The following is a 26,125-nucleotide window of genomic DNA, read 5'->3' on the forward strand; positions in this document are numbered from 1 at the left end:
TAACATGCACATGAGTAATGACACGCAGGGGTTCCAGCAAAGCATTTCTAAATATACTGGACTCCCTTTTCTGGATATAGGTAAGACCATTTCAATATACTGTAGTATTACTTAGCAGAACAAAGCTTAGCTTTTTGCTGGTTGATGAATGAGTCTCTTTGCAGTTTCTATAGCAGAGATTGATAAATAGACTCTTTAATACAGGTAAGACTGCCCCGCATGGTGTAGCTCCTGCATTCTTCATCCCAGTGGGAAAGGGTGTTTCAATTCACAGTCAGCTGATTATAACTTTTATATTATTATGCTAACAATCTAATACTCTGACACATTTTATATACATATATATATATATATATATATATATATATGCATAAAATGTAATTTCACATTTCCTATCATTATTACCAGACACAAGTATTATTAAAATTGATAAAGGAAATATGTCACGGCATGAATCATTTTGTGTCTCTCACATCCCTCTTTCTTTCTTTTTTTTTCTTGCTGTTCAGTACAATAAAAATAGACTGGCAGCCGCATTAGTTTTAACATTATTAACAATTTTTCAGTTCTCTACAAATAAAGTTAACCCTTGATGCTGCAGAGAAGCTGGAAAGTGTAACAAGGAAACATAAAAGTAATGGCATGTTTTTGTGCTAAATATGAATTTGAACTGTGCATTTTGCCTGTTTCACTTCCAAAACACTCTAATATTTATCATGTGAAAGGTTTTTTTTTTGTTATTGTTACAAACGTTCAGAGTTAGGCATTTTATTATGCCACATTCTTCAGTGTGTTACATATTTATTAAGTCACCCATAGTTTTATTATTTTAAACACCACTCTTAAGCTTAACTTTAAATAATAAATAAGACACAGACAAATGTATAGAATTGAAAAAAAGAGGTCACAGCAAAATTTATTTAGATCGAATTAGAATTGAATAAATTAGTCCTGGTGGTGAAAAAGCAGTGCTACCTCGGTCTACAGGTCATAATAATTGCTCGCTTTACCAAAAATGGGGTGGAGTTTTCTGCCTCGTGCGCAAGCCATCCCGGGTAGTACCACCTCCCTTTAATTAGCACAGTGCTGGTCTCTCCCTAGGATGAAGACCTGGTTCTCCCCTAAAGTAGTAACTGACTCGCTTCTCTCAAAGGGGAAATGCTATCTAAGCTCTGCTGCGCCAAAGATGCACTGCTTTCCGCCAACGACTTGGACAAAATGGCCACGTAACGCCACCAAAGAAAAACCTAGCCTCTCCAAACTATTCCAACAAAGCCAGGATATCCGAGACAAAAAAGTCTAAACCTTCGGCGTTGAGGTACATTCCATCCGGCTTATATAAATGTGCCTCCTCATAGTGAAGATGAAGGTGCTTGACAACACGCCCATCACAAACCTAGACCTTGGGTACCGCGCCAGAACCTCCTTGGAATAATTTCAGATGAACAAAGCTTAACTTGTGGCCAATGCTCCGCTATCGACCTCAAACCCCGCTTAACGGCGATATCAATTCAACCCCCTTACAGTCAGCAGTCCCCCACTCAGACTGCCAAAGAAGGTCTAAAAGGCTGTTCAACCTGAAACCTCTCAAGCCAATCCAATGGACCTTAAAAGGAGTTGAGGTAGCACAGTTATGCCTGCTAGCCCAGTACACAAAAGAATGCCATACAATCCACACCCGGCAATCTTTCCTCATAAAACCTGTGATGGGGAAAAAATCGTATAACAAAAGCATTAATAAAGTATAATTAAGAATTAAAAACACCAACCAGGAAACCTCCAAAAAATGCCAGCGCAAAGGAAAAACTGAACAAAACCACTTCAAAATCACCCTTAGCTACGCCTGAGACTGCCAAAACTAAATCCTTCAACATACCCACATCTATCGGCCTACACGAATCACCTAAAGTGGCGAGCCTTTTTGACGCCCGCGGAGGCTCGCTCCAGCCTGCGACAAAAAACCTTATCCATGGGAATGACACGACAAGCAAAACTGACCAAACCTAGCATTGACTGCAGCTGTTTCAAAAAGATTTTCCTGGCTGAAACAAAGCACAATAACAACTCTCTAATCTTCCGAACCTTTTCACATGGGAGTCTACACAAACCCAAATCAGTGTCAACTTCAATACCAAGGTAAGACAACTTAGTGACCGGCCCATCTGTCTTTTTGTGCGCAATGGGAACTCAAAAATGCTTGGACGAAAACAGCAACTCACTACAGATTGCGCTATCGGCAAAGAAAATCGTCAAGCTAATGACTGGCCAGTACCTGCTTGAATACACCACTGCAAAAAAGAGCTAAAACACTCAAAAAAGGAACAAATAGAACAGCCCATAGGTAGACATTTATCTACGTAAAGTGAACCGTCTACCTTAAAACCCATGTACCTGAAAGCAGACTCAATGTCAATTTTTGCTAACAAAGCCCCCGCCCCAAACTCCCGCACGATACCAAGTGTATCCTGAAATGATTGGTAGGTAACACTACAATCGTCTGGATCTAAAGCATCATTTACCGACCCTCCGTCTGGGTAAAACAGGTGTTGTATCAACCTGAATTTTCCTTGTTCCTTCTTTGGTACCACGCCTAGTGATGAAATGCAAAGATTTTCCATTGGAGGTGAGGTAAACGGGCCACACATGCGCCCCAATGTAAGCTCCACATCTATTTTTTCCGTAACAACCTCTGGAAAATCCCTAGCTGACTTTAAATTTCTTTTAGCTAAAACTAAAACCGGATGAACCAATGGTAACTTAAACCCTCTTTAAAACCTTGTAATAGAAAGGCCGCTTCCTCCCAAAGAGGATAACGCCTCAACCAACGCTGTAACACCTCCACTGTAATCGGAAACACAGCTTTATTTAGAACTTGTTCGTTGATCCCCTTTTCCTGCTGCGTGACCCCCGGGATGACTGCAGTCCTTCGCTGGGTGACTACCCCCACAAAGCATGCAGATATGCCGGTAGCGGCAGCTAGCTCCTCTGCTACACTGGGAGTGATTAAATGCGTAACACTTCCCCTTTCCATCTGTATTAAATCCTGGGCGGGCTGGAAAGGGGTGTTTATGCCCAACAATAGGCTCGACAGATGTTCGGGCCTGCTGCGTAACTTCCAGCCATACCACCACATCCTTAAATCGAAAGCTCAAAACTTTCTGTCCATCCTGCTTTTTACTAAAAAGCTCATCATAATGCCTCCAAATGTTATGCCTAGCCTAAACCTGCATACCCGGCTGGGAGGCGGTGACAGGATCACGCAGCAGACAGGAGCGCACCCAGGCCACAGGAGAGGCAGCGGCGACCGCCAAAGGCCTGGCTGCTTCCACAAGATGGCGGGAAGGGGGAGCGTTGCGCCTGGGACGGGGCATCATAGGAGGGAATTGGGTGTGACAGGGGCAGTGAGGGCTTAATTGTAAAACAGAGGGAAAGAGAGGAGGAATGAAGGTGGCAGAAAGGATGGGAGGACAGGGGAGAAAGCTGGGAGAAAAAAGCTGGGAATATGAAGGAAGGTAAAAGAGAATGAATGAATATAACAAATACAGAGCAATATGTAATACGACACAGGGTACTTAACAGTCCGGGATCACAAACTGGAAAGAGGAAGTTGACTCCTCCTCCAGCCCTAGCATACTACTGCTAAACCCTGCCTCGACGGGGCAGCTAATAGGCTAACCGATAATGATTGGCAACTGACCTCTACCAATTATACACTATCAACAAAAACCAGCTCTAACTAGTACTGTACCACATAAAAAACAGTGGGCCTGATTCAGAGCCGGACGCTCTGACCAGAGCGCTCGCTCTGAATCAGGGCCCTCCTACCTCAACTTGGAGCGGCCTTATGGACGCTCGCATAGCTGTGGGTTACCACCCACAGCTTATGCGAGCGTCCATGATGATGGTCGCGATGGTCAAGACCATCGTGACCATCGGGCTTGCGACGGAGACCCTGCGGTAGGGTCTCGCTGCCGCAAGCCCTGGAGTGATTTTGGCTCTATCAGAGCCAAAATCACTCCCACTGACATCACTACTGATGTCAGTGGGGCCGGCTTCAGACGGTAGGCGTTCCCATGGGAACGCCTCCATCTGGCAGCAATGCCCCCGGCACACCCACCAAAGGGGGCGTGCTGTCAATCAACATCGACAGCACGCCCCCTTTGGTGCGAGACCCGGAGCGACAGCTGGGCTCTCGCTGTCCGGGTCTCGCGTATGCGCACAACGGAGCTCCCTCCGTCGTGCGCATGCGCATTTGGGTAACATCGACCTGCTTGCGAGCGTCCTGCGCTCGCGAGCTGGTCGGAATGAGACCCAATGGGCCTGATTCAGACCTGGACGGTATTTGCGGCCGCTCGATGGCTAAAAGAGGCTGGCTATTTACATCATGTGCTAAGTAATAGCGAGCGGCCGCACTATGCGCTCGCACCTGTATAAAGACGCCCCTTTGCCACTCGCAACACACGTCAAGTTGTAGGATTAATCGGGAACATCGTGAGCCATCGGAGCTGCTCGAAGTGCTTGTGGTAGCCTTTTCCTACCACAACATTGCAGTTCTTGCTAAAATACAACCCAGTCACGTGTATAATGACGCTACTTTGCTAATTATACACACCCATTAAACGCCGTTCTGACGTTCGGCCACGCCTGCGTTCGCACTACCACACCCCCATTTTCAAGCACCTTCTCCTGTCACCACCCAGAATCTGTCACTCAAAATAGTGGCCCGACTGCGGGCAACGGGCGAGCACTTTCCCATCGCAATGACTGGTTCGCGCACGTGCATTGCGACGCATGCGCAGATTGCGAAAAATCGCTCAATGCGAACAAGCGCAGCATAGCGTCCGGGTCTTAATCAGGCCCCGTGTGCTTATATCTTCTCAAGCTTATTCAAGCATTCGAATATTTATTTGTTTTTGTAGGTAACATAGGGCCTGATTCATTATGGATCGCAACTGCGATTGCAATAGCGATTACGCATGCGGTCTCAGTGCGATAGTATGCTAATCCATTGTGATCGCTATGCCGCAGCACAGAGCTGTAACTAGTCTTTTTGGTGCCCTGTGCCAGAAAGAGCAGTGGCGCCATCCCCCTCCCCCCCCATTTTTCTAATTGGGACATAAGGTAGTGCACCCAAAAAGGGTCATGGCCTCATGGGGAAGGGCCAGGGAAGAGATAGGGGAGGCCAGGAGATGCTGGGGATAAAAGAAGAGGAAGCTACAAGTGAGAATGATAATAAACAGGAAAATTGACAGACCCAAACAGCGCCCCCTGCCCTGCGGTGCCCTGTGCCATGGTACAGGCACCACCCTAGTTACGGCCCTACCGCCGCAGCACAACATAAGGACACCAACTTTACCTTACACACATCCATAATCCTTAGCAATACTGCAAAACCATAGGTAACATCGAGTACCATCGCAGCCTCACACACACTTGCACATGCTCTGACCTTACTCAGAAATTGCTAACTTCATCGCATGCAGTGAGTACACAAGCTGCGTAAGGCATCGCAGTGGATAATTTATGCAAGCCCATGCAACGCCTGTGATTCGCCAACCACCCCCTCATCACAGTACCAGATTAAGGTCCACATGGGCCTGGAGCTGAAATTTATGAAGGGCCTATTGTGTGCTGCCACAGGAGGTGTGACCAGCACAGCAGGGGTGTGACTACTGATGAGGGGGTGTGACCAGTGGGGGTGTGGTCTGTGCTATTGGGTGTGGCTGCAACATGGAGGACATAGTTACCCGTCGACCTTCGACCATGGATACCCACGGAATTTCGATGGTCGTTTCAGGGCGGTGACTAGGGAAGTGGCTTAAGTGAGCAGGTGTGTCGCTGTCATGGACTACGTCAAAACCTGAGACCAGCAACCATGGACTGACAGACATTCTGTGCCAGCCATAGGCAGGTTCAGTGGCTGAATGATCCATCAATAGTGCTCTTTTGTGATTCGCACCTCAGCCGGTGGCCATCTCAATAGGACACCCATCAGCTGCGGCATTAGCATAAAGACACAGTAGCTGCTACTCTAAAAGTGCTGGGTAGGGGGGCGCTGTGAGCCCCTCTACCTTGCGCAAAGCCAGGGGGGGGCGCGATCAGTGTGATTGCTCCCCCACCCACAAGCATAGGAGACTACTGTGGCTGCTTAGCAGCCACGGAGGCGGTATCCCGATGCAGCCCAGCACACAGGGAGTGCTGGGCTGCAGTGAGATAGGATAAAGGGGGGTGTCATCGGGCCCCTCTAGCAAGCCCGGGCCCGTGTATTTAGTACCCACTCTCCCCCTCTGCCCCCCTGAGTACTTGACAGATTATTTGTTTATAAAATCTTTTACATTCCACAAATGCGCGCATGTTTTTTTCCTAGATAATAAATATATGTGTATATATATATATATATATATATATATGTATATATATATATATATATATATATATACACACACACACAGATACATACACACTATATATATTCACATATACATACATACACACTACATATATTCACATACATACATAAGTAAGTATATATACACATTACATATGTTCACATATACATGCATATATAAATATATATACTACTTATATTCACAAATACATACATAAATATTATATAATATATATATATATATATATATATATATACACATGCATATTTACTTATCAAAATCTTTTCAGTGCCTGTATAGTGCTACACATATGTGATCAGCAGCAGCCATGAGTACTGAGCCTGCCTCTCTGGTGGATCAGACACTCACCTGGCCTTCATGTAGCTCAGGATCTTCTGCTCATACTGACAGGTTGACACGGGCTGCCTGCTTCTTCACAGCATGGAGTGTGCCTATGCGTTGTGACGTCACACGCCACGAAGGAGGCGCAGACACGGGGACACTCACTGTGCATAAGTGGTGAAGGGAGGGCTAGAGAAGCTGCGCCTCCATAGTGCCAGCGTAAAAAAAACAGATGCCTGTCTTTGATCCCCCACGGGCATGAAGGGGGTGGGGGGGTCTCGGCCCGCGGTCGACGGGGGGGTGGGGCCTCGGGTTGCCACTGTCAGACTGCTGAAGCAGGAAAAATATTTTTTCCTGTCTACAGCAGCACAGCACATGCTGATGAAGGGCCTATTTTGATGGGCGGCCTGGAGCTGAAGCTCCACCCGCCCCATTGTTAATCCGGCCCTGCCTCATCACCTCCCAAAAGCGGCACTTGCTGTCAATCACTCTGCGATGGGTCTGCGTAGTCACTGCACACCCGATCGCAGAGGCTGGTTCGCGCACGTGTACTGCGATGCATGTGCAGTACGCAACAATCAGCCGATTGCGTGCATATTAGCAGTTGCGATCCTTGCTGAATCAGGCCCATAGTGCAAATATAAGCTAATAAGCAAACACCAAGAAATGCTAGGTTTTAAATATACACTTAAAAAAAAGATGACCAAAATTGTTGGTGGTGTCTTCTGGGTTCTCCGCCAAGGACTAACAGGGCACTACAGTGTTATAGTAAGAGTAATCCAGAATTATTATTTTGTGTCTGGGGTTTTTTGTAATTCTGGTCCAGCAATCAGTAATTGTTGTATGTGCATACAAACCGCTTCTAGGCATTATTTACATAAAATGGCATTGGGTGTGCAGTAAAGTAGAAGTGAGTCTGTTGACATCCATTCATGTATTCCTAGATAGGTCTGCAGTGATGGATCAACGCTACTGTGAGTTATGCATGGTACCCTGCTGGGCCCCTAGTGCGTCTTTCGATCTACTCACATTTGTCATTGTCCTGAATAATATTTCACTGCATGAGTATGCGGTCAGAAGCAATTGAGTATTGTATTAAACGCTGCACTAGTCTAAAAGGGATGAGGTCACCCCAAGTTTTATATGTTTAACACTCTTCAACAGCTGTAAGGCCAGTGGTCTAAGGTACAGACCTTTGAACCCAGAACTTACACATTCTGAGTCTGATTCTGACCCGGTCGCAAGCGCTGTGCGCTCGCAACCGGGTCGATGGTGGGGCAGTGCGCATGCACACAATGGAGCCGGCTCCGTCGTGCGCATGCACGAGACCCGGATAGCGACGGGCAATCCGTCGCTCCGGGTCTCGTACCAGAGGGGGCGTGCTGTCGATGTTGAGCCCCTTTGGGTGGGCCGAGGGAGTGGCTGCCCAAACGGAGGCGTTCCCATGTGAACGCCTCCGTTTGGGGGCTGCCCCACTGACATTACGAGTGATGTCAGTGGGAGAGATTTCGGCTCTGTTAGAGCCGAAATCTCTCTGGGGCTTGCGGCAACAAGACCCTACCACAAGGGTCTCATCGCAAGCCCGATGGTCGCGATGGTCTTGACCATCGCGACCATCTTCCTGGCCACTCGCATTAGCTGTGGGTGGTCACTCACAGCTATGCAAGCGGCCAGGAGGCCGTTAAAAAAAAAAATAGCCCGTCCCTGATTCAGAGCGCGCGCTCTGTCAGAGCGTCCGGCTCTGAATCAGGGTCTCTGTTTGTCTGTGCACAGCAGGCAGTATAAGTGCTGAGGGCCTGATCCTGACCCGCTCGCGAGCGCTAAGCGCTCGCAAGCTGGTCGATGGTGCCCAAGTGCGCATGCGCACGACTTGGCCGTCGTTATTCGGGTCTCGCACCACAGGGAGTGTGCTGTCGATGGTGATTGACAGCACGCCCCCTTTGGTGGTTGGCGTGGCTGCCCAGACGGAGGTGTTCCCATGGGACCGTCTGGGTCCGGCCCCACTGACATCACTAGTGATGTCAGTGGGAATGCTTTTGGCTCTGATAGAGCCAAAATCACTCCAGGGCTTGCGGTCACCGAGACCCTACCGCAGGGTCTCGTCACAAGCCCGATGGTCGCGATGGTCAAGACCATCGCGACCATCTTTTTGGCCGCTCGCATGTGCTGTGGGTGGTCACCCACAGCTATGCGAGTGGCCAGGAGGCCGCTCCAAGTTGAGGTAGGAGGGCCCTGATTCAGAGCGAGCGCGCTGGTCAGAGCGTCCGGCTCTGAATTGGGCCCTGAGTTCCTAACACATTAGTGTCGATGCTCTCTGTGAATGCTTTACACAGCATTCAAATATATGTGTTAATGTGCCGCCAGCTCAGTGTATGCATCCAGTGGTTACACTAGTTTGTTGCTTATAATTCAAAGATTTTTTTATTATCAAATTTGTTTAAGTCTCTACTAGCAAAATGCATGACAAAGTTTGATTGTGTGTCTAAACGATGGCGACAAAGTACATTGCATGCTATTGTGGACTTGCAGGAAGGCACTTCACTGGCCCGGGCACAAGTGTCCCAACAGCGGCTTGTGGGCAAAGACTGGTTAAGTTAGTGGGGAAGGTGGAGGAGTGGCCAGGCCAAGCTGGCTCAGAGTGGTGGTATATATAATATTTACCTGTATGTGTATATATAATTACATTGCTTGAGACTTAGGGGTCTATTTACTAAGCAGTGTTAAGAGACAGAGGGCCTGACTCAGACCCGGTCGCAAGTGCTGAGCGCTCGCAACCGGGTCAATGGTGGCCCAGAATGCATGCGCACGACGGAGCCGGCTCCGTTGTGCGCATACGCGAGACTCGGATAGCGACGGGTAATCCGTTGCTCCAGGTTTCGCACCAAAGGGGGCGTGCTGTCGAAGTTGAGTGACAGCACGTCCCCTTTGGTGGGTGGACCTGGGGGGGAGGCTGCCCGGACGGAGGCGTTCCCATGAGAACGCCTACCGTCTGGGGGTGGCAACCCACAGCAATGCGAGCGGCCAGGAGGCCGCTCAATAAAAAAAAAAGACGCCCTGATTCAGAGTGAGCGCTCTGTCAGAGTGTCCAGCTCTGAATCAGGGCCAGAATGAAAAGTGATAAGAAAGTAACAAGGTGCCAGCCAATCAGCTCCCAACTGTCATCTCACAGGCTGTGTTTGAAAAATGACAGTTGGGAGCTGATTGGCTGGCACCTTATCACTTTTCACTCTGTCTCCTAACACTGCTTAGTAAATAGATCCCTTAATGGGTGATCTGAGCAATGACATTTGGGTCAGTTGCTGTGTAGGCTGTTAGATGGCTGTACGGTTTCTGAGAAATGCCTCCTGGAATGTTCCCCTATCTTACCGCTGTCTCTGTAGATTGGTGCTAATGATAGGAGTAACTAAAACACACAATTAGTAATGCTGGGCATACACTGTCAGATAAACTGCCTGTCAGACTGACAGACATTTTATGTGACAGCATATAACCCAGCAGGTATCATGGCCATACACTGTGACATATTTCACAGTGTACAGTACGGCAACATGCTATTTGCTTTCCTCCCCTGGGGAGGAGACATTTCCCTGCACCTCCGCTGTTAAGGAGCAGGGGAAATGTACATTGGTTGGCTGTGGTAGCACACACACTGCCCGATGTGGACTACTTTGGGTAAATTCAAAACTATTACATTCTGGACGATTTGACTTGTCTGACTGGTCGATATTTGAAGATCGGTTCTGCAAATGCACGGTACAATTATCTGGACAATCTGCCAGTATCAGGCGGATGACCCCGATAACTGTATAATGTATGCCCAGCATTAGTAACAGCTACATTACAGTGACTGTCCGTTGGTCTGAACTCTGACCCCTCCTACCAGTATCAGTGATGTCATTACCTGAGAGTTACATACCTAGGGCCTGATACGGAGTTGGATGCAATTGTCGATATTTTTCAACTGCGCATGCTTCTAAGTAGGCTAATAAGTCACAAGGCACATGCGTGCTGTGATGTAGTTGTTGCAATTGAAACACATGGTCTCAGAAGTGTACTGGAAATGTGCTGGGCATTCCTGAGCTGTGATTGGGAGGAGGCTATTCAGATGCATGGAGATGGTCCATCTTATGGGCGTCTTATGGGAATGTGTGGGCGTGTTACATAACTGGTTGCAAACTCAGACACTTAATCACTTACATTGGACATCATACTCTGACAGAGATTCTGCACCCAGCATGGGGCTGGTGCGTCCTATGGTAGCATCTAAAGATGCACCACCTGGAAATGTTGCGTCTAAAGATGCACATAGTGGGTGTTCCAGTCCTTGCACGTTCGGCCGTACACCAGGGGAAGGGCTTTTAATAATAACTTAAAGTCACAGACGCGACTATGGCAAAAAAAATTAAAGCGATTGCAGCAGTGTGCGACTCAGAATCAGACCCCTACTGTGTATATCAGTCTTAGAATATGCTTTGTAGAATTATCATATATACTAGAAAAGAGACCTGGCATATGTCAGGTCTGCCTCCCCTCTCTTTAAACTAGTCCCTCCTACCCCCATTTCTATAAGATGCTCCACCCCCCACTCTATACTCCCTGCCCCATAGGCAAACGCAGGGGGGGGTTTCCGTCTGCCTGGAAACCCCCCTCCCCAGCCCACACCATGAGCACAATATAAATAGTAATATAATATAATTTTACAAGTGCTGCTTTTAATTCTCAGTATCACAAATGAAATAATTAGCACCACCTGTATCATGTATCAGTCAGTAATAAATAACCTGTGCACCAACTAGGAGATCTGGAAAACATTCACTGTTAGGGATGTGCTGCTATACAGCCCAATATGTACACATATATCCAGGGCAGTGCTAGGTTCTTCTGCTGCTCCTCCAGGCTCCCGGACTTGCTCCAATAGTCTGGAATGGTGCCTACATCTAAAATAAATACATTCAGCTCAGGCAGGATGGTCCTACAGCCGCATTTAATGCTTACTGTGATCACTGGTCCTGTATATTCTGACACACAATATACTATGTATGACACATATTAAAGCTGGTTAGGTGCTAAGTATACCCTCTTCATGGACTGGCCACACTCACTCTAAAATCAAGCATTTGGAAACCCCCCTCTAGAAATCCTGCGTTTGCCACTGTGCCCCCCTCTCTGTCATACTCAACCCCCAAATCTAAACTCCCCGTCCTGCTCAGCCCCCCTTTCTGCACTGCTCTGCCCCCCGATATCCTGCTTTGCCTCCCCACTCTGTCCTGCGCCACCCCCTGTTGTCCCACTCTGCCCCACTCTCCTTGCTCCATCCCATCCTCTCCTCTCCTGCTAGGGTCTGTCCCGTTTCCCCCATTGCAGTGGGAGCTGTTGGAGGGGCAGTGCATGATCCGGCCCCAGTGTGCATGCATGTAGCTGATAAGACAAATTTTATTATATTGGTATGTCAACATTTTAATGTTTATCTACAGGTGGCTCTGTCACTGCTGATTTCAAAATAGGTTACATACAGATGGACACAAGCTGCAGACTGATAACAAAAGGTGCTCAGAACCATGTAATTGATGATTGACTTGTTAATTATTATATGTAAAGTGCTGGGTACAAGTAGTACATTTATATTATATACATTTTAATAAACTAGAGCAGCGGGGGCCAACCCAAGGCTTTCAAGCAGCATGCGGCTCTTTAGGTTATGTGATGCGGTTCCCCTCTTTGTAACTGTGAACACTGGCCTCTGATCGCTTCAGAGGCCAGCGTTCCCAGTGATGCAGTGCGCGGGTGACATCATGATGTCACCCGTGGTTTGAGGATCCTATCCCACGTGCCTGCTGGATCTAGTTAGATCCAGTCAGAGGCAGCAGGAGCTGGAGCCACAGCGGTCAGCTAAGTACTGGGCTCTGGGCACTGCATATGGGGCAAAACTACAGGGAGCACTGCATAAGGGGCACAAATACAGGGGACACTGCATAAGGGGCACAAATACAGAGGGCACTGCTTAAGGGGCACAAATACAGGGGGCACTGCACAGGGGACACTGCATAAGGGGCACAAATACAGGCGGCACTGCATAAGGGGCACAAATACAGAGGGCACTGCTTAAGGGGCACAAATACAGGGGGCACTGCACAGGGGACACTGTATAAGGGGCACAAATACAGGGGGCACTGCATAAGGGGCACAAATACAGGGGAACTGCATAAGGGGCACAAATACAGGGGGCACTGTCTAAGGGGCAAAACTACAGGGGGCACTGCATAATGGGTACTTCTGCCTGAGAGCCAGTTGGGGTGGGGGCAGCCTGAGAGCTGGGGGGATGATGCCTGCTCTCATGCTTATGGGGGCAGAGTGGGACTGTTGAAATAACTGCAGGGGGTGAGGTGGAGGGGGCTGGAGTGACACATGGAGGGGCTGAAGTGTGTATTATGTGAATCTTGCTTTTTCAATGTATTATGGGTGGTTCTGGATTTCAATACGTATTTTATGTGAATGTGGTTTTAAAATGTATTTGATGTTGATCTGGCTTGTTTCAGAATATTTTATGTGGATCTGGAATCTTTCTGTCTATTTTATGTGAATGTGGTTTTTTCAGTGTTTTCTATATTGCTCTGGCTTTTTCTTTCACTTCAACAGTGAAAAAATTATATTGGGAAGATTATGTAAATTGTGTATTTTCAATGTGCTGTGCTCGCCCCCAGTGTGACTGAAAACGGGGGTGTGACACAAGGTCATGCTCCTGCAAATGTCATACCAAAGGCGTGTGTACAAAAATGGGACGTGACCTTGTGACAGCTAGGCCACGCCCCATTTTTGCGCGTGCTATCGGCTCTTTAGCTTAGCTGAAAATAAACATTTATTGTGTTATTTATACAGCTGGAATGATAAAAATGATCTTTACAAAAGAAGAAGATAAAGACATTTTTAACAATGACTAGTTTACATTTGACCATCCCCCTTCTCACTCTGCTGCCTGTACAAAGGATGTCTAACATCACCACACTCTAGTAGGCAATTTCTGGCTGATAATTAAATATTTTCACAATATGCGATAGGCAGAGAGGATCCTCCCAAGGCTGTTACTTATCTCCCTGAAGCCAAATGTGATATTAACAATAGTGAAAAAAAAAGGGAACAAGATCATACTATAATTTGTTAATGATTACATTTATGACTGCCTTTTGGAGGAAGGCAAACACATTAAATATACAGGTTGAGTCTCCCATATCCAAAATGCTTGGGACCAGGGATATTTTGGACAACGGAATATTCCGTATTTTGGAATATTTGCATATCATAATGAAATATCTTGGGAATGGGACCCAAATATACACACAGAATGCATTTATGTGTTATATACACCTTATACACACAGCCTGCAAGTCATTTTATACAATATATTTAATAATTTTGTGGCTCAAGCAAAGTTTGTGTACATACATGAAAATTCATTTAGGTTTCATATACACATTACACATAGAGACTGAAGGTAATTTTATACAATATTTTTAATAATTTGTGCCTTAGACAAAGTTTGTGTACATGGTACCATCAACTATCAAAGGTTTAATTATCTCAGTCATGCCAAAATTATTCCGTATTTCAGAATATTTGGATATGGGAGGCTCAACCTGTAATAGTACTGTAAAAATGTTGCAGGTCTCTATAAAATGTTAACCCATAAGAGAAGCTGGTGCGTTTAACTGTTGCTTTTCAACAAAAAGGCCAGTTATTGCAACAGTAACATTATACAGTCACATCATTGACCTGTTTAGAAATGTATATTGGGAATGTGTATTAAATAATCACTTTATTAGTGATAATAATGGCTTCAAATTGATTGTCTTCAATTGATTGATGTATTGATGTAGAACCCGGCAGCACAGACAGTGTAATGGTTAGCATTACTGCCTCACAGCACTGAAGTCGTGGGTTTGATTCCCACCACGGCGCTACCTGTGTGGAGTTTGTATATTCTCCCTGTGCTTGCGTGGGTACTCCCACACTCCAAAAATATACTTTTAGGTTAATTGGCTCCCAACATAAATTAACCCTAGTGTGTATGTGTGTGTACATGTGGTAGAGAATATAGATTGTAAGCTCCACTGGGGCAGGGACTGATGTGAATGGCCAAATATTCTCTATAAAGCGCTGCAGAATTTGTGTGCGCTATATAAAAACTGGTAATAAATAAATAAATGAGACTTGACATCCACAACATTATGACTGACTGGAGCACAAGTTGACCTATACAGTTCTGAGTCTATTTGTGTGTGATTGTGTGTGTCTCTCAATGTGGGTATTCATGTGAATATAGTGTATGGCAGTGGTTTTCATCTCCAGTACTAAAGTACTCATAACAGGTCATGTTTTCTGGATTTCTATATGTGGAAACAGCTAGAATGATTACAGCTCTGGCAAAAAAAATAAATTGTCACCTGTACATGATTAAAGAAATCCAGAAAACATGGCCTGTTGGGTGTACTTGATGACTGTAGTTGAGAACCACTGCTGAATAGTAAATGTGTGCCTGTAAATATGCTGTATATTATTGAATACTATATAGCATATGTGTGAGTTTCAAAAAGGGGGAAAAAACCAACAATCAACATGATTAACTACAGCTAAAATTCTTTGCTCTCATTGGGATTCCTAAAGTGGTGGACGCATTCTGCAGCCCGAACATACTGTGGCCCCCATTTAACAGTGATGCATAACCCCTTTAACGCTCGCTAAAGGGGTTATGTCATAATTTCTGGATTTAACAAACATCTAAGATTACCGCTGTTTGTCAAGCATCACTCTCTCCATCTATTAGATGGTGAGAGCAATGTGCTCACCATTGCCGGCAATGGAGACCTGGCAGTGCCTTTCCGGCTTCAGCTAAGCCTTCCAGACACTGCCAGGTCCCCCTGTCATGCACACACAGACGGACCTTCGCGCATTACACCGGTGCCTGGCGCTGGCAGCGTTAGGCTGCCAGCAGGTGTGCGGAGGACCTCGCTGACAAGGAGGACTTCACTGGACCTTGCCAGAGGGGTAAGAATTGATAAATACCAGTGGCATTTTCGTTTGTATCACAGTGATACTAAACAAAAATTGCTGCTGATATTTCCATTCATTTATAATTGGTCCCTGTATGTAGAAAAATAAGCATACTTACAAATAACTTCTGTATTGGAGTAGGTCTGGATTAGAAATGTATAGACTTCCACACCACTGTATTAGAGAGCCGTGTAATCTAGGTTCATGTAACATCGACACCATGAATGCAAACCTTGTAGTTTACTGCTAATATTCCTTGAACAGGAAAATACAACTAATAGGGGAGGCGGCAGATATGAAAATACTATGCAGACAAGAAAACAATAATCGGAAATGAAGGCGCTGTGGTTAAATGATGTATGATGTTGTCAATCTACCTGCTGCTCTCTAAAAAAGTGATGACTAGTCACTTTGGTGGGTAACCCAAAAAGATAAATAAGATGTGAAAGCGCAATGAGATATAACAATTAAATAATAGATAATTTAATAATAGGGATGTGATGTATGGAAAATTGGTTAAAAATAGTACTATATCAAAAAGAATTAATAAATACACAGAATATATAATGAAAAGACACTAATAGCATCAAATATATACATAAATGCAGACAAGAAGCCTGGTGGATCTTCCACCTGAACACCTTACACCCTTTAGATAACTCCATTGTATAGACAAAAAGGTTATATTTAGTCTCCATTCTAGCACCCTGCACCTGTCACAACCCTTGCTGTTCCTCTTTCCTGCCTGGCGTGTCGCTCCCTGCCCTGGTGCTTTTAGCACACAAACTGCTGAATCTCAGCAGTTTGTTGCATCAGCTGATTGTGCTAGAAGCACCTGAGCATAGAGTGACACCCCAGGCAGGAAAGAAGAACTGCACAGGTTGTGACAGGCCCAGGGTGCTAGAATGAAGACTACATATTTACCATACATGTCTACAGGCCTTCCTAGGAACTATTTTTTTTAATATGGACATTCTGCACCTATGTTCTATATATTTTATAAAGACATAGATATCTGTGGGCCTGATTCAACAAGGATTGCAATTCTGCTTATACGCACTAACTGCAGTTGCTAATATCAGCGGTGCTATTTAAATGTGTGCATTCACATTGCGATCACAGTTTACCATAAGGACGCCCACTTCCCCTTACATCCGTATACTAGGGCAACATAGCGAAACAATCTGTAACATCAGACCCATACGCACAGTTAAGGCAGGTCAGACCTCACTCAGGCATTGCTAACTTCTGCACATGCTATGAGACCTCATTCGGTATCTGTTAATGAAGTGGCTAATTTATGCACGCCCATGCAACAGTGTTGAAGCGCACTGGCACGCTGTGTTCGCCCCCCCCCACCCCCCCGTCACCACCCACAAACGGCACTTGCTGTGAATCACTCTGCTCTGGGTCTACGTAGCCTCTGCAAATGCAGTTCCAATCTCAATTGCTAGTTCGCACACACGCACTGCGATGCATACACATGCGCAATGCAAATTAATCGACCGATTACGTGCGTATTAGCAACTGCATTCCTTGCTGTCAGGCCCTGTGTCCTTTCTGTTTGTTTGTATTTTTGGATTTGTCTGTGTAACTAACGATACTAACTTAGGACTCTTCATATATACATCCATAGTGTTAGTAACTACTAGAGAGAGGTTCTGGTTGTCCAGCATCAAAAAGAGCCTTACTGGTACAGTGATATGATTCAGCACTATTTGCTGCTATGATCAACTCATTCTAGGCTCGGGGTAATTCTGATTGCAAAAAGTGGTCCTAATTACTAGGGCTACTCAAATGAAATTGTTCAAATAATCATTTATATATTATGAAGTCTCCCTAAAGGGTTAACCTATAGATTCTTGCCCCTAGCTCTCTCCCTGCACTGAATAGATGCCGCACTCATGCGCGCGGCATCCATTCTTGTTTCCAGGGGCCGCCACCGCTGCACAGCTGCAGCGGTGGAGGTGCCGAACATCCCGATCGCCCGAGGGACACTTTGTACCCCGGGTGGAACAGCGGGGCAGTGCCCGAAAAACGGGACTGTCCCGCTAAAATCGGGGATGGCTGAGAGGGGTGCACCTTCTATGGGGTGGCGCTCCTGTTCGACTGCACTTGTCGAACATGCCTCGAGCCGGCCCTGCCAGTATTATAATGTATAATGCATCCCTAAGTCTATCCACTATTACAATGCAGTTTACGGATACCCTTTGTTAGAAGGTCTGGGATACAAGTTTCCCAAGTAGATTATTTGACCTCTGCATAGTAAATGACATAATGAAAGTCTGATCTATCTGTGATAACTTGAGTAGAGGCTAATGAAACTGATTTTGATGCCGATTTATCATACACTGCAATTTTGCCCTAATAACTATGGTTTCATTGCTGTAATAAGAAATTTCTTTTTGGGACACTTTATGAAGTCTCTTGACTGGACAGTGCATGGGCTGTAACTTTACTGCTTGGTGCCTGCACCTTCAATTGATCCCTCTCTGGACAGATTTGCTTCTCTAGATAAAGTGCTAAGCTTTTCGCGGCTTTGTATAGAGGGCATTTTTGCAGTCTCCATCAAAAGCTATGGGGACAGCCGTTTATATCGGAAACCGATTGGGCGCAGATAACTCTGATAACTTCTGCGGTACCCAACGTTTAAGTTGCCCAGATACTGTACTTGAATATTTTGTGAATCTTCCAAATATTGACTCAAAAAGGTTTTAATATATAGGCCCCCTAGACTCATACAGTAACAAGCGTTTGCACTTCTTCCCACAGCAGAGTTGACATTAGAAATTGTATACAAACGGTCAGATATAGGTTTTAGTTAATTTAACTGATTGTGCAAGTAGTGAAGCAGAAATAATTTTATTTCACCAAAAATATTTCTGAATGGCTAAAGATGGCAGATCAGGTTTAAATGATTATTAAGACTTACCATCAAATAGTAGCAGTTTATGTTTACTTTGGATGTTTTTATTGTTCAGTACAAACATTGCAGAAAATGACTCCAGGTTATAGCATGCCATAGCCCATTTAAACAAATATTCAAATTTACTGCTGTATGTTTTTACGGTGCATCTCTTTTATTAGTCCAAAATTCCTGCGTGCAAAGAGTTTGCTACAATAGTGATTATGGGCAGATATTGCTGTGGTAGATTGCATTTGGAGAACCTCCCAGTGACGTGCAGTGAGGTAAATGGCCGGGAAGGCACTGGCTAGTATCGAAGCCAGATTTACAGATACATATATTAACCCAAGGCTCCATGTGAGCATTATACAAAGGTGCAGCAGTATATAGTGGTGAAAATTTAGAGTGTTTTGATCAAGAATGTGCGGAAAAGGTAGACAGGGGAGGCAGTGCCTCACCTGCCATACACTTTTTGCTCTAGAGTTTTGACTATAAAAATTATTAGAATAATACAGAGAACGTATATGTAATATTTTCTTTACATTTTTCTTGAAAAAACTCTAGTTTTCCTAAATATGACAGGAAAGGCTCTACCTCACTGCACACTACTGGACCCCTCCCCTTTCCCCATAAGCAGTATTAAAAAAAAGACTGCTAATGATAGGTACACTATAAATTCACTTTTACATTTTAGAAAAAAAAAAACCCAGTGACAATGTAAAATAAGTTACTTGGAAAATATAATGACCGAATTCTGTTTCTCTTTCTCATTCTGCAGAGAAATGATGAGGAAGCAGTAGTGGACAGGGGTGGAACTCGTTCTCTTCTCAAAACACACTTTGAAAAAGAAGAATTGGAAGGTAAGATCAATGTGACATCTTTATAAATAGCGGGTCAAAGCAGAAATGGCTGGCACCACAGCATCTAAAGACCGCAGCCGAGGAGATAAACTGAAGCTTCCCAAATGGCTTCCAGTGATGCATACCTCCCAACTATCCCGCTTTCAGCGGGACAGTCCCTTTTTTACGGGACTGTCCCGCCCACAGGCCGCAGTGTCCCGCGGTGGGGGGGAGGTTGGGGAGAGCACACCCGCTGCTCTGCCTAGCAGAGCAGCGGGTGTGCAGAAGGTGAACAGATGCCGTGCGCAGGGAGAGCCTGGGGGGCTGCCCAGCATCTCGGAGAGTACTGGGCACGCCCCCTATAGTGACGAAAACGGGGGGAAGCCGCGAGGCTCTGCCCCATTTTCATTTGGCTCCGCCCCCTTTCCGGAAACCAAGCCCCTTTTCCGGACGCGCGCGCCCTGTCCCTCCTTTCCATCTCCAAAAATTGGGAGGTATGCTGATGGATATACAAAACAAATTAATCTCCCGTGCTGGCTTTAGTATACATATAAATGTGACTTTGCGTAAACATCTTATACGTGGATGAATAATGCCCTGTATGACCAGGACTTAGTCTGTCCAATGAGCAATCTCCTTCATTACTCACTGTACTTGAGCTGTGCACACAAGAACAGGAGAACTGACCATTACAATAGTTTAGGTTTGAAAGAAATGTCATTTATTTTAAATCACACAGTATATAAGATACAAATATGTCTTGGAACTTGTCAGTTCCTATAACATATAATGACTAATTTAATACAACAAAATAAATTTAACCAGGCTGTTGGCATTAAAAATGTCAGATAATAAATGCAAATCCTTAAAAATGTGAATCGATTGATGTTTTATTTTTATTTTGTTTTATTAATGTAGTCAAGCAGCCCTGGTTCTAGACAGCCTGTACTGTACACGGGCACTAGGTCCCAACTACCATAGTAAGGACCAGCCATAGAATATCAGTCCACACTGAAATGTGCAAGGACTCTTCCCAACCCTTCTGTAGGAAGTTATGAAGGTAGAGACCTCCAGAGTGAAATCCTTCTCACCACAGTCGTTTGAGTATAATAGTCATTTATCACTAAGATCTCTGATCATTATATGAATGAATAAATGGCCAAATAGGGCAGATTTTGATTATAAAATAAATGTATCTACCATAGAAGTTAATTTAAAAGATTTCATTATCAATTTTAACACATTTATTAGCAATACAATTACACTTAAAATATCTCTTTAGGGGGAATATTTATTAAAGAGACGGGAGCAAATATCTCTGATAACTGCCGCAGACCCTCCAGTTCTGACTACAGATGGCACTCCCCTCTTGCACATGCATAGCCAGCAGGTTCCCGAAACTGAAAGTAAACCTACTTTTACACACCCAGGCGATAGGCCCCTGCCATAATTGCTCTCTGCCGTGAGGCTTCAGCTTTGGGATCAGTCGGAAGAGCCTGTGCCAGCAGTGACACTGTTACTGCTACTGGGCGTCTCTGCAGCTATACTTAGTGCAGTTGGGGGGCGGCCAATAATATTGTGGCTAGGAGTGCCATAACCCCTACATTTTCCTCTGAAGGAAGCAGTAATAGTTGATGAAAAGATTATCTGGAATTTGTAGAGATAAAAAACTTATTCTTCTGGTTTAAGCTGAAACCAGTGGTGAAAACACTGTAACAGTGTAATTATATATGTGGAGATACTTTTTATTTGAAGGCCAAGGTGCATGCTTCATCACCTAGTGCAGTAAAAACTGTGCTGGGGGCTTGGAACTTGAACACACTCTGATAGGAGAGCGACCCTGTTTCACCCCAAAGCCCCCACAACAAAAAGGCCCCTAATGGAGGGAAAGGGAATCTCTGGGTCCTCCTTCACTCAAGCTAAATTAGGTTGACCCCTTGAAAAATGGTGCTACCCGAAAAACAAAAGGTACGTAGTGCAAGAGCCGGTGCTCAATGCAAAGGTGGGTCCCATCACTAGTGACTTTTCGAGCACCCACTGCTCAGATAGCATCCAGGGCATATAGCACCTTGGGCTTCAGGCAGATGACCATGTGATGGCATATTGCCTACTGGGAGTGCCTTTAAGCCCTACAGCATTCACCTGATCTTAGCCTAAAAGTCAAGAAGCATGTGGAGGTAATATGAATGGACATTTATTGATTGCATGAAATGTTAGATGCGCAGGTTATTATGAAATGAAAAATATATATATACTGTTGTCCACTGGTGTCACAATGGGTGGTGACACCCGGTGCGGCACCACTTGACCCCTCACATGAACATGAAAGGGGGCATGACCATGTGCCCATGAGCAGAGCAGTAAATAGACATTTTGTGCCAGAAAGAGAATTGCTGCCCCCCTGTTCAAAATAGGGACAGTGCGGGCCAGAGGCACGTGCCAAAAATATATGGGTGTGGCCACATGAATAGTACCAATTTACATTACACTGCGCAGTAGTGTTCGTTATTCACATTACACCACACAGTAGTACCCCTTATACACGTTACGCCACACAGTAGTGGCCCTTATACATGTTATGCCACACAGTAGTACCCCTTATACATGTTATGCCACACAGTAGAGCCCCTTATACACTTACACCACAGTAGAGCCGCTTATACATGTTATGCCACAGTAGAACTCCTTATACATGTTACACCACAGTAGAAACACTTATACATGTTACGCCACAGTAGAGCCCCTTTTACACACTTATGCCTTGTGTAATAGAAGCACTGGAGAAATCTGGGATGGCATATATGTGTGTCCCAGATTCCTATCATATGTGTTTTAAAACCCCCAGGAAAAGTCTGTTATGCCAAACAGACCAGAAGTGTCGGCTCTTGGTAAAAGCCGGATAATGGATCCTAGGGGTGTGGATGTGAGAAGAGAGGGCTCCATCCATGGGCCATTCCAAGTGTTGGGCCTTTCAGTCTGAGAGCAAGCTGATTAGTAGTTGCACCTGGAAGTGGCTCAGATAAGCTGTGTTAGGTTTTGGTTCAGTGTCTCACATACCCTGGGGAGGACAGACACTGAGGTTTGTTCAGAGACACTGTGATATTTGAAAGTGCTGTGTTTGTGGTAAGGCAGTAGGCCCTGCCACTTGTAGAGAGGGAACAACCTGTCTAGTTAGTGCCCATACGGGCTAGGACTTATTTTTATGTTTTGTTTATTTGGTTGCTTATATTGCACAATAAAACTGGTTGCGACCAGCTTGCACGAAAACCCTGGACTGGTGTGCTGTTTCCTGGCTGCTGTGTGTAAGGAGGTGTCCATATACCCCAGGAGAGGGACCCCCTACCCCGACTATATCACACTTGGTATAGCCCCTCTGCCTCAGTCCTCCTTTTCATTCCTCCTCATCATCATTCCTCCTCCTCTTCATTCCTCATCCTCCCTCCACATTCCTCCTCCTCCTCATTCCTCCTCAATCCTCCTCATCATTCCTCCTCATCATCATCATTCCTCCTTCTCCTCCTCCTCATACCTCCTCCTCATCATTGCTTCTCCTCCTCATTCCTCCATCTCATCATTCCTCCTCCGGGAGCAGCTATGCTGCTTACCTTTGTTGCTGTGCGGCTGTGCCCAGCAGCAGCCATGAAAAGGATCCTGACTGTGTCCGACAGAAGTCCAGTCCCTTGAGACACTGCAGAAGGAGGGGAAAAGGGGCAGAGCACATGGTGTAGGCAGCTGCAGCTCTGCCCGCTGTAATGTATATTAACAGCAGTGGATCCTGCAGAGAAGGAACCTGGTGCACCGCTACAATTAAATATTGTGGTGACCAGTGGGCAGTCAGGGGTGGCGGCGCATACATCTAAGGAGGCGACTTGTTCCGCTCTGTGTGAGAGCACCAGCTGCACCACCATAGTTACAGCTGTGCCCATGAGGCCACGCTCCTTGATTTGTGCTGTTTTAGGGCTCTGGTCATCCCAGTCCTCTTCACGCTGGGGGCTTGTCCAGTGCCTTCGGAGCTGCTAAGAAGATCCCAGCTTAATGTGGATGATGCGTGCGTCATCCATCCATGCTGCCGCAACGCTGTTTGGTGACATCATCCAAGGGGGTGCCACCAAAAAAACAGGGCCCCCCCCTAGTGACGTCACTGCTGTTGTCTAATATTTATTATACACACCCTGTTGGTGTCTCAGCTATGGTGATTCTCCAGACTCACAGCCTGGAGAATATGGAATATAAAGTCTGTGTTTTGGCTTGTTGGTCTTGAGTGAGTTGGCTTTTAAATCACAGCTGTCTTTTATTCTATTGTAATAACTTCAGTTATTTTTCTTTGTAATATGTTTTAAACTTTTTCCTTACATGTTTTTGCATAAATGTACTGTGCTATTATAATAAATTGCATGTGTGGTACATTATCTCTGACACTTACTGATTTGCATATACACTGAAACAATGAGTTTGTCAAACCCTATACAAATGGCCTCTCCTCCAGAATGTTTTACAGTGACAGGTACAATCAGCTGGAAATGTCATGTGCACCTCAGTCTGGTTATTAAGTAAGTCTCAGATTGTGTGATTAGAATAACTTTGAGCAAATTTGACATATTATTTCAGATTAAATATTTTTTTCTTTGATGTATTTTTCCTGTTATCGTTCTCATGTATACAGAGGAGCGAACCTATCATTTATTGGCAATTGGAACAATTTTTGTCAAATTAATTCACAAATATCTTATGGCTTGTTCAAACCTATAAAGTTGCTTGAAAGGACAAACCAAGGGTATGATGTAAACTCTTACATTTTAATATTTTTGGGGGGTTAAAAATAAATTTTTTAAAGTCTTTTAAAATTGTCTTTTAATATTTTATTTTTATAGCAATCACAATCTGAAAAATACAAAAGGTTTATATTACAACTCAAATAATTTGAAACCTTTAAATATCTTTCAACGGTATACAGTCGGGAAACCGACTGCCTTAACACCGGCAGCCGGCTTCCCGACTGTCATATCCCGGCGAGGGTGAAATGCCGGGCGTCTACATGTAGACGCCTGACATTTCCCCGACGCAGGGAGATAGGCGCCCGGCATCCCAATCGAAGGGATGCCTGGTGCCGCGAGCGAACAGCTGCAGGGGGGGAGGGTTAGGTTTAGGGCACCTGGGGGGGACTTAGGGTTAGGCACCCCCCCAGGAGGGTTAGGGTAAGGCTAGGGGGAGGGAGGGTTAGGGTTAGGCACCCCCGGGGGGGACTTAGGGTTAGGCAGCGGGGAAGGGGGGGTTAAGGCTAGGTACTTAGAGGGGGGATTAGGGTTAGGCACTTGGGGGGGAGGTTAGGGTTAGGCTCCCCTAAGGAGGGTTAGGGGGTTAGATTAGGTTAGTATATACTTACCTTAGCGACGATCGGGATTTCCAGCGCTGTCGGGCTTCCGCTGCCGGGCTCTGCTCATCTGTCGGCCAGGCGCTGCCGGGAATCGAACCGGCCAGCGGTCTTTCATACCAATTCCCTTTTTTATATACTTCTAAAGAAATATATAAAAATTTTATGTTTTACTTTGTTTCTATTTTCTCCTAGAAATTTCCAGATATGAACATTTAAAGTTGTACATTTTAGGCAACTCACCTATGCCTATGACTTGCTATCAACATGTAGCAAGTAAGACAATAATACCCCTTTTCCACCAAAAACCGGGTCTGACCTGGGTTTTCGGACATGGTTCCAACCCAGATCAGACACCGTTTACACTGCACCTTCGATCTTCGATCTGGGTTATTCTCAGGTCCAGGGCTGCCATCAAAAATTGTGGGGCCCGGGACTGACAGAATAGACAGGGCCCCCCTTCTGTGTCTCCCCAGCCAGCCCCCCTTCTGTGTCTCCCCTGTCACTCCCCTCCTCTCAGCATAGCGGCGCGGCATGAAGTCATGCACGCCAGGCTGAGTCTCAGAGGTGGATTAAGACCCAGTGGAGACCTAGATAAAGTACTGACATGGACTCCCCTCCTCTGTGTATGTATATGTATATACAGTATAAGCTATGTGTGCGTGGGCCTATATTACAAACACTTACCGCTTGCCTTTCAAACCACTGATCTCTTTTTCTGGACAACTACTTCATTCACCTCACCCCCGCCCCTCCTGATACATTGCTATACCCCACTCAGCCCACCTCACTCCCCAGGATAATGCTTGCACTTCTCTTAATACATTACATCCCTCCCCCCACCCATTAATACAAGTATACACCCCCACCTCACCCACATAGCAGGAATAAGTATGGTGCTCCATAATTATGGGGTCACCTCTCTCTTAGTTATTGGCACTCCCTCTGCCTAATGGTTTAGTCCTGTCCCCAGGGTTATTGTAAATGATATGCTGCCCTTGTATAAATATAGGTAACACCCCACAGTTTTCTAGGTGTCCCCTTGTTCCCCTAATTCTCACCACTGTTTTTTATCAGGGAGCTAACATAAAGGAGTGCCCTATGGACATGTTTAAAAGCCCCACAGATATGGGGTCACCCCTTTGTTAGAGACAATTCCTTTGAGTAATGGCTCCGCCCTGTCCCCAGGGATATTGTAAATTATATGCTGACCTTGTATAAGTACAAGGGGACA

At 45.5% G+C, this 26,125-nt stretch overlaps 1 protein-coding gene across 4 annotated transcripts in view; it reads left to right on the forward strand.

Annotated features, from left to right (window-relative positions):
• The window catches only part of SLC4A10 (solute carrier family 4 member 10), a 297,890-nt gene that overhangs the window by 105,733 nt on the left and 166,032 nt on the right, over positions 1–26,125 (forward strand). For all 4 annotated transcript variants that reach the window (XM_088474821.1, XM_088474819.1, XM_088474822.1 and 1 more), the window contains exon 2: positions 19,460–19,541. In XM_088474821.1, the coding sequence (XP_088330947.1) occupies positions 19,460–19,541 (82 nt within the window). The remainder of the gene's footprint in view (positions 1–19,459; positions 19,542–26,125) is intronic.

This window comes from Taudactylus pleione, unplaced genomic scaffold, assembly GCF_031769625.1.
Source record: "Taudactylus pleione unplaced genomic scaffold, aTauple2 ptg000156l, whole genome shotgun sequence".
NCBI lineage: Eukaryota > Metazoa > Chordata > Amphibia > Anura > Myobatrachidae > Taudactylus > Taudactylus pleione.